Raw genomic sequence first — 9,546 nt, 5'->3', positions numbered from 1 at the left:
TAAAATTTACCAGAATACCATAGACCCTTATTTTCCTTTTCAAAATTTAACCTACAAAACAAAACAATAGAGTTTTAGTTCTCAAAAATTTATATAGTTCAAGCAAAGTTTGCCTTAGTCTACCTAACAGTGAGTCTGGCCATGAGAATGAGAAGGGGCAACCAGGTGTTTCAACAATTTTACAGGTTCGAGTCTCTATACAGGGTCTAATCTGAATTCAAAATCATACTATAATGAGTCTGGATTTACCCATCTAATGGGTTCTAAAGAGGGTACATTTTTGAGTGATAACTTTTTGGCAAGTATACCAAATCGTTACAAGTAATACAGTGAATAAGTAAAAGTATCGTCTCCCAAGGGACTTGTGCAACACATGACAATTCTTCCTTTTATAACTCAATTAGACATCAAAATGCACAAAACAACACAAGAAACTATTTTTGGTATTTTATCAAACAGTTGGTGTGCAAGAAATTTATATTTAAAAGAAACTTCGTTGGAATTGGGTTTCATGAATCATATGAAGATAAAACTCTGTACAATATATCATTATTTCATTCAAACATTCACATCAAGCCATACTAGTCCTAATCCCTTAGCAACTAGTTCTAAATTAATATATCAAAATGTTAATCCCTTAGCCAATTTAATATACAATTTGCATTAAGTCCGATGTTAAGAATGATCAAGTTATTGAGTCTATCCCTAGATCCCAAATCACTTAAGTGCTCTATCTACGTTCGTTCATGTTCAAAGTTACTTTCCAATAATCAAAGACATTAAAAGAACGTTATATTTTCATACAATGATAATAAATTCAAGAAAGAGCATATGAACAAACAACGATATATTGAGCAGGAAAATTACAGTGAGTTCATTACATCCAATCCCAACGAAAGAGAAATTTAACTACTCCTAATCATCTAAAACGTACACATTTGAAGCAATCCCTTGCAACAATGGTGTCTTGATGCCTTGAAGTAGTCTCCGGAAGTTCCTGAGATGTTTTCGTTTCTTTCTTTTGTCTGGAACTTCTGTTAGAAGGGAATGTTTCTGTCGCTCTGTCACGTCTTTTAAAGCCACTTAAATTCATTAATTCGCTTAGCGCACATGTACTGGTGCGCTATGCGAATTTTCTTAACTGCTTTTAACTGATGTTATTCGCTCAGCGCACAGATACTGGTGCGCTATGCGAATTTTCTTTTTCTGGCAGTGCGAATTTTGGCTTTCGCTTTGCGAAAATTGGCTGACAGAGTCTAAATAATATATCATTTCTTGTACAATATTTTACATAACAATCTACTACCTATTACAACTTTTCAACGAGTAACAACATGAAAAATTACAAGATTGAGTTCATTTATAAGTATAAAAACAACTCTTTTTCACACTTATCATTGAGTCGTGCAAGAAGTCACTGATTTTCCTGGTCTTTTACAGGCAGTAGTCAATGGGTTCTCGTTTTATGATAACACGTTGATGAAGATGAGTCATGAGATCAAGCTTTATTGTTCCAACCTTGAGGATAAGGTTGTTCTGCAACGACATATAATGATAGGATATAATGTGTATGATGAGAGGAAATAGATTACAATATTAGTTGTTAGTTGGGTTGTTAGGTTGAGTGAGTTTTTTTTATATAGTGGGGGTCTTTGTAGGCAAGGGGATGTTTTTGGATGTTTAGAGAATTGTTCACATAATCATTACCAACCCTGTGAAGGGAACTTTGTCCCTTGGAGGCATTTTCCTATTCTGGATGCCTAGAATCAATAATACCATATCTTTTCAGTGAGTTTGAGTGTTTTACAGTAGTTTTCTTGGGTTCCTCTACCTAGGAACCTAACACCATCCCTCTTCAGCACTTCAATTCCTATACTCCTCTCGTTACTTCTTTGAATATCAACCTCCGCATAATATTAGATGAATGTAATCCGGCTTTAACAAGCTTATGGATAATAGACACATATGAAAAAAATTACAAATGAGGTAACGAAGGTTCAACTTTTTATTTTTGAATTTCTAATTACACATTTCTGGATCACTCTTTCCATTTTCATACTTGACTGTCATCAAATATAATAAATGCATATCAATCCATCATTGTCATTGTCCTCTAACTTTATACTCGTGGAAGAATGCCTATCTGTATCGTAATGGTATCATATTACACATGGTTCTCTCAGATGGGATATTACACTATAATCATTGAAATATTTGCTTTAAATGCAATATCCTACATTGTCATTGTAAAGGACTGTACTAAGCCAGATGTACTTCATTTTCGTGGCAGTAAAGACTTAGTGATAACCAATAGGAGCAGGTGCTTCCCGCAGTTCTTTACCTTGAAAGTGGATGTCCTGCATGAAAAACATTATATTAAATAAAAATCAACCTGGAACAGCAATGCTTAAGCAATGTCCACATGAGACACATATAATATGATAAATAAATATGGTAAATTTAATCAACCTTTGTTTCAAACAAACTATGTACCATCTCACTACCTCCTAAGTCCGGAACCCAAAACATAAGTAGATCGACAAAGGAAGACATATCAGAACTACTCATAATAAGCTGTCTTACTAGCTCGGTGGTTACAATTTGTATGTCTCTCTCAGTTCTCTCAAAGGAAATCTTTTCAATGTGGATGAAGTGGAAAAATGAAACTTATACCTTTTGTTTGTTAAACCTATTCAACTAGGTATGACAATAATAATGTGCGAATATTTTCCTCCGCAGCAAAAAGCTGCTTACACACTCGTCGGTTCCATAACTTTAGTATTGAAGTTCTAGGCATGGACTGTGAGAAAATTGGGGGAAGAATGTCCATCTAGTTGTCTGCCAGATTAATATTCTTAGTGGATTTTATATTATAGCATTCTCATGTTTTCCATAATGTAGATTTTTCATGATTTGTGCTCCATGAAAAAAAATCATTATAAGTCAAAAGGGAATTTGGAAATGAAATAAGTATAAAACAAATATATCATTAAAACAGTTTTAGCGGTTAAGTTCGTGAAGTCGAGAAAGCATCCTTGTTTTAAGCTATGCAAGTTATAAAGAACACTCACAGAAGCAAAATGATTCACATCTCGATGATGAGCCTCGTCAGCACGAATGACTGTTATAACATCTTTCAGTTTGGCATCCTTGGGAAGCCTCCAATAGTCTATTGCAATGGCAGGCGCAGGAACATTTTCGATTGCACCACTTTCAAGATCCTTCAAATACTCCGTGTAAGAATGTATAGCCTCCTCCTCAAGGTACCCAACTATTCTATGAGCCACCTTGGGAGAGATTATGTAAAGTACGAAAAACGCATTGAAGAAAACTCCCTGTACAGCAAGAACCAGCAGTCTTTCGTACCATTTAGGCTTCACAAGTTCCGCCATAGTCATTAGGTGCATTCTCTCATTCTCTGCTTCCTCCATCAATGCTTTGATCCAACCACCACTTTGTTGAAACTTACGGAGTGATCTAAGGTGCAACAACATCCCTCCTACCATGCCAGGGACAGCTGCAACCGTTTCTAGCATCATTGCACGGCAACCATACCGCCTCTGAAATATATTATGGAAAATGATAAACGACATATTACCTTGAAGAATAAGCATATTTTGTAAAAAGATATTATGAAACTGCATCAGGTAGTCCTTATAAAAATATATATTAAGAAATATACATAACATAAAACATCATGGTTCACACTTCCATGAATAAATAAAAAATGAAGTTATCAATAAACATGTAATTCACAACCAAAATATAAATACAAAAGTAACACTAAACACCTTTCTCATGTACAAATAATACAATTTTTATTAATCAAGTTTGAGCCAACCAGTTATAAATAAAATTAACAGATCCACATGAGTTACGAACTTATAGTTTTAGCAACCCATAAATACTTCTTTTTCCTTTTGTTTTGGATCAAACTATAGGAAATTTCAAAACTGAGTGAAATATTGCAATTCACACACCTGAAAAAATAAATCTGTAGGAATTCTGAGGAGTTTCACGGTCCTGTAAGCAACTTTGTCCAGAAAATTCTTTGGCACGTGATGTTTAGTAAGATCTATAGACAGGTTTGAATGATAAGTCTCCCAAGGCTACATAGGCAAATGAAATCAGAAGCCAGTAAGCATTCAAAGAAAATCATAGCCACATTTAATAATAAGTAGATTGCGTAAATCTCTCAATCTTAAAATTTAAAAAAGTCTATGAAAATGTAAATTCTCTGACACATTAATTAAGTTAACAGATTAAATATGATTATTTCTGAGACGAAACTATAATAAATAGTAAGTTAGAGGGACATTTTTTAATTTTAATTCATGACAATGAAGTCTCTTTAAAGGAACTGTTTACCTATGAGTTTAATAAAATATTCCAACAATGAATATATAAACATAAAACAACAATAAACGAAAATCTCGTTCCGGAAGTCAGAAATCAACAACAAAATCCGCAGAAAGAACTCCTCAATGATAATCAATCTTTGATAAACTAATCAACTCAAAGATATTCAGTTAAACCTTCGTTGGTGATCAGAAACAGAATCCTCACCATAAAGCAGTTCCAAGGCCACTCCGTTCCGTCCTCTCTCATAATCTTCGGCCTCGAAATCCCCCAATAACTGCACTCTACCACACTCTTCTCGGCCTCGGCCTTCTCCTTGTCCTTCTCCCGCAACTTCGCCTCCGCCGGCGAAGCCATCGACCTCCTCCAGTAGAAGAGCCCTCCGTTGGCTGCGCCGGCACAGAGAAGCCTCGTTTCCGGCGCCGCATACGCCATCACCGCCGTCGAACCGAGGCCGTTGCAGCTGCGGCCATTGAGCAGAGCTCGCCGAACCGTACAACTCAATGCAATGAACTTCATCACTCGAGAGAAGAATCGCGTTTTCCAGATACTTCGTTTATGAGAGACATTCCATGAAGTGTGTAATTGCGGTTAGTGAAGAAGAAACGAAGTTCGCATGTGCAGGGAAAAGAATCACCAAAGGAAGTTAGTTAAGGTCCCACGCGTGTCTCGTGAGGCAGGTTAGGAACGCCCTTGACCGTTGATTAAAGACGGTGACGTAATCAGCGGCTGTGATGATGATGGGAAAGGAATGGAGGGTGTTTAACGAGCATTAACTGTCACTAAAATGAACATCTACTTGGAGTGAGTAAGGCGGTAAGAGTTGGGCTACATTCAAGTCTAACGCAGAACACGTAGTGCTCCGACTCAACCAATAATTGCTCGAGTAATGTCTGACTTTGACTATTCACTATAGATGGTTAAACAATAATTATAAAATGCGTAAATATGTTTACATTATTAAATTCATTTTCATGATTTTATGGATATGCTTTATGTAATGAACAATATTTACGTTAATGTTGTTTATCTTAAAATAAAAATTTAATTTTATATTTTTAATTCATGAGTTTTTGTAAATAATATTAAAATTTATATATTATATCATTAAATTATCTAACTTAATATTATTTTATAGGTGCTTTTGAAGGATAATTAAGTGAATTGATGTAAAAGTCAAGTATATTTTAATTTTCTTTAAGTTATTACACTTGTAGAAAAAATTTGTTATTTTTAATGAATTTTTGTTAAATATTTTTTGAACACGTAAATGATCGTGTAGATTGTACATTCGATAACACCAAGCAAAAAAATTCTAAACTTTCTAAAATTTTATTCCACACAATTTAGAGTTAATATGTTATTTTTCATTTGCTTCACTGGTTTTTTACCCTTTGCGATGTACACTGGATGCTTAACAAAATTTCTATCAAGATCAAACATTTTTTCATAGTCCCAGGAAAATAAGTATTTATATTCATGAAGTAATTTTATCAACTTTTCTTGAATCTTTTTCAATAATGTACTAATACAAGTTGACATTTTATCGTCTTTTGTACACAAATTGATATATTTCGAAGTATTATGGCGTTCAATCCCTATAAAGGCTAATATGAGAGTTTTTTAGATATATAGAATAAAAAGCATCCTGTGCTCTCTTTTTTTTTTTTTTTGGTGAATTACATGTTTAGAAATGTTGTCAGAACCAGTAAAAACCACGCACGTATCGTTTTAGTGGAGTTCACGTGTCAAGAGGGGGGTTCGACACTCAGATGACGGACCTCAGGTGTCAAGCGAAGAGGATCCGGAAATCAGTTAGTGGAAAGCAGGTGTCGACAGATGAGGGGACGTTCGTTTTGACGTGTGAAACAAAACTTGGATTTTCAGAAAATCTACTCCACTCTCTGCATGCACCCTCTTTTCAAAATTTCAGAAGAATCTCATTCTCTCCTCCTTCTCTCTACATCCTCTTCATCTTCTCTCTAAGAACGCACTCCCTTTCCCTTTTCCGATCTCCGTTCAGTCACCGTAAAAGCACTTCCGGCGTCAAGAGCTTCCAGATAAACCGTTCGGTTTGTGAAGCAGAGCTGGTAAGTCTTTCTTTTCACCCAGTCGTTCGTTTCCTAAACATGCAAACCCAGTTATGGGTTCCTGTGTTGATCACCATTCTCAAAATGAGTGGTTCTGATAGTGTTGGGTTGTCACTTGACGTAGTTGGAATTGTCGAGCGTTGACGGTAGGGAAACCGGTAGTGGTGAAAGTGTATTCTGCCTCTGGGAACGTTCGTTCACGCTCAGAGGTAAAAGAAGCTTATTTAATTTAATTTGTATGTTTACGGTGTTGCATGAACGTTCGTTTGAGTTGCTAAATTAAAGTGAAGTATGATTATTGTGATATTTGACTATGTGATATTTGACTATATGATATATGATGGTTGCTATGTTCTGATGTATGAAATTTATGAAACTTATATGATATGAATTTTATGAAGTATGAAAGTTGATTATGATATGAATGTATAAAGTTATGAAACTATATGTTAAGAAATGAGTTTGAAAATAAATGATTTTGGTATGAAATTTCTCATATGAAAGTATACGTTCGTTACTGAACGGTCATTGACCGTTCGGTTTTTCTGGTGAACATAGTTGAAATGGGATTCTTTCATTTGGGAAGAATCCTAGTTGAGGACGTGCGTCCTCGTGTGGTAATACTATGCTTGAGCATTCGGTCAAGCACAATTGTATTTGGGTATCCTGTGCTAAACTTAAATTTTTATATCTATGTAATTGTATATTTTCGTTATTCGTAAACACTAATTCAATAGTATCTTATTATATTTATCAAGCCTTTTATTATAAGTTTATTAGTGCTCGGTCTTACACCTAGCGCTCGTACTGAGTAGTGCTCGGTCTTACACCAAGCGCTCGTACTGAGTAGTGCTCGGTCTTACACCAAGCGCTCGTACTCGTTTCTTGTATAATCTATCTTGATGAAAAATAGTGTTCGTCTAACTTCAATAGAATTTTCTTCTCTACCGTGCTCGGTCATTGACTAGCATTCGGATTTCTTGACGTAAATTCAAATAAGCTAAATATTAATAAACGTTCGGTTTCTTCATGTGAATTCTTCTAAATATTATTATTGGAATGTCTTGAAGTGTCTGTATCGATTGGTTCCGGCCTAGAGTCGTAGCACTTGGCGAGGTCTTTTCAGTGTTCGGTTAGAGTTATCACGGGTCAGTTCATATAATTGATTCACTTTGTAATGAACGGTCGGTCCATTCGTTTCTTGCTATATCTATTACACTCGGTTTCTCTCTCAAACCGACAGTAACCCTCTCGGTCTTATTATATTCTGGAACTGGAGACCTCTCGGTCTCGTCCCAAGTGTTCGTCCTCGTTCTGAGTGAGGATTGAACGTTCGGTATCTTGTGTCTTTATAAATCTTTGAACAAAGAGGAAATTGAAATGATTGATAATGAAAGATGAAATTGAGATGATGAATAATGAAAGATAAAACTAAGATGATTGATAATGGAAGAGGAGAAGAATATGATATGAATGAAATGTGTTGGATTATGAACGAGCGTTCCGGGGAGGAACGACTCATGGATGATTATTGAATTGGTAAAGTATGACTGTGGGTATGCTAAGCTGGCAGTTCATCCTGATGTTCCGTGGGTACTCGTCTTCACGTAGAGGAGGGTAGGTCATGCGTGGGAACGACAGGAGGTCCTAGTCCCTAGGGGTACTTTGGACATATAGGACTAACCTCGGGTGGCAGCTATTGAGTGTATCCCAGTTACTACATCACCCAGGTGCACGAATGCCTGTAGCTACACAGATTTCATACAGTCCGGACGAGTCAGTCTAGTATTAGGCCTTGCTTGAAATGCATGATGAAATATATCGTACCTGTTTGAATGTGAGAATTGTATGACCATTCGGTATTTTCTTTTGTAAACCGTTCGGTCATGTTTGCTTATCTTGTACGACTTAAATTTGTAACTCTTTCTGTAAGGTTGTTCGGCCATGAGCGTACGCTCGACTCTAGTGTAAGACTGATCTGAATTATTATTAAATGTGATTATTCTATCATATACTTTATACTGTACTTTTGGGATGTTACAAATTTCAATAACTAAAATTTTTAGTTGATTTTATAATAGCTTGTAATTTTTTTTTCTTCTAATATAAAGAACGCAAAAGTAATTTTCTACCAAATTAAAAATGTAATTATATATTGAGTAATAATTTAAGTGAATTATTATTTGATTTGAATATTTTGATTATATATATACTAGACTAAAAGTAAAAGTTGATAGTCTCACAAATTATATGATAATAGTCTTGTTCTAGATCATATTTAGGCAAGAAATTGCAAAACAAAAACATAACTAAAGTTTTATACCAAACAATGTGGTACAATATATAATTAGTAGAAGTAAACAGATGGTCAAACTTAATTTTATTTTCATTTTTTAATACAAGAAGGGAGAAGATTTTTTCACCCTTTTTACAATATTTTTCCCCTGAACAAGCTGGTCTTCGGAGCCAAGCTACATAAAACAAACAACTCGACCTCTCATTCTCTCATTTTCTTCTGTATGACTCTAATATTCATTTTGAAGAACTTTATTTTGTAATTTCATTTGTTCTATTTATGTGGGAATTTTATTTAACAATTTTGGGTTCAAAATTGGATTCATTGAATAAAAAAATTGAGAAAATCGTCTCAATTGATGTTTTGTGGACATAAAATAAATAAAACAAATTTTAATTTAGGTATAAAAATCCTATGCAGTTTTATTAATATTTCTTTCTCTTTTTAGTATAACAAATAATATTTTTTTTTGTCCTTAATTATGAATTTTATGAATGATAAATGTGTGGAATTTTAATAATTAATTTTAGGGTAGATGACTTAAATTTTAGATATTTGTCTGTCTCAAACCAGATAGAATTTAGTGATTTAAATATTTGTCTCAAATCATAGTTGTTTTATCATTAATCCCGAACAATGTTTGGTAAAATTTGTACTGACATAGGAAAACTTGGCTGTAAGGTTACAGCTACAGATAGATCCTATGTCTGAAACTACACCTATTCAACCATAGAAGGCAGGTAAATTTACTCTTTTTTTCTATTCCCTTTTTATGATCTTAAATTATACACATCTCCAATG

General features: G+C 34.6%; 1 protein-coding gene across 1 annotated transcript; it reads right to left on the bottom strand.

The window, feature by feature from the left end:
- Positions 1 to 1,987: 1,987 nt before the first annotated feature.
- On the bottom strand, positions 1,988 to 4,991 carry LOC124847427 (ubiquinol oxidase 2, mitochondrial). Its single transcript, XM_047324921.2, has 4 exons — positions 4,567 to 4,991; positions 3,981 to 4,109; positions 3,072 to 3,560; positions 1,988 to 2,357 (listed from the first exon to the last, which is right to left on the bottom strand). The coding sequence occupies exons 1-4, from the start codon at positions 4,876 to 4,878 to the stop codon at positions 2,298 to 2,300; spliced, it is 990 nt and encodes a 329-aa protein (XP_047180877.1). The 5' UTR covers positions 4,879 to 4,991; the 3' UTR covers positions 1,988 to 2,297.
- Between the last annotated feature and the right edge of the window lie 4,555 nt (positions 4,992 to 9,546).

Source organism: Vigna umbellata, chromosome 1 (genome assembly GCF_029865625.1).
Source record: "Vigna umbellata cultivar VRB3 chromosome 1, Vumbellata_1.0, whole genome shotgun sequence".
Taxonomy (NCBI): domain Eukaryota; kingdom Viridiplantae; phylum Streptophyta; class Magnoliopsida; order Fabales; family Fabaceae; genus Vigna; species Vigna umbellata.
Note: the sequence above shows the minus strand (reverse complement) of the source record. Positions and strands in the feature narration are given on the sequence as shown.

Bases quoted from the DNA above. Each gene is read 5' to 3' on its own strand.
- LOC124847427 (XM_047324921.2), bottom strand. From the start codon at position 4,878: ATGAAGTTCATTGCATTGAGTTGTACGGTTCGGCGAGCTCTGCTCAAT. The intron at 4,110-4,566 runs GTGAGGATTCTG...TTGCCTATGTAG, and splicing joins GGCCTTGGAACTGCTTTATG to CCTTGGGAGACTTATCATTC. The intron at 2,358-3,071 runs GTGAGTGTTCTT...TTTTTCATGCAG, and splicing joins ATGTGAATCATTTTGCTTCT to GACATCCACTTTCAAGGTAA.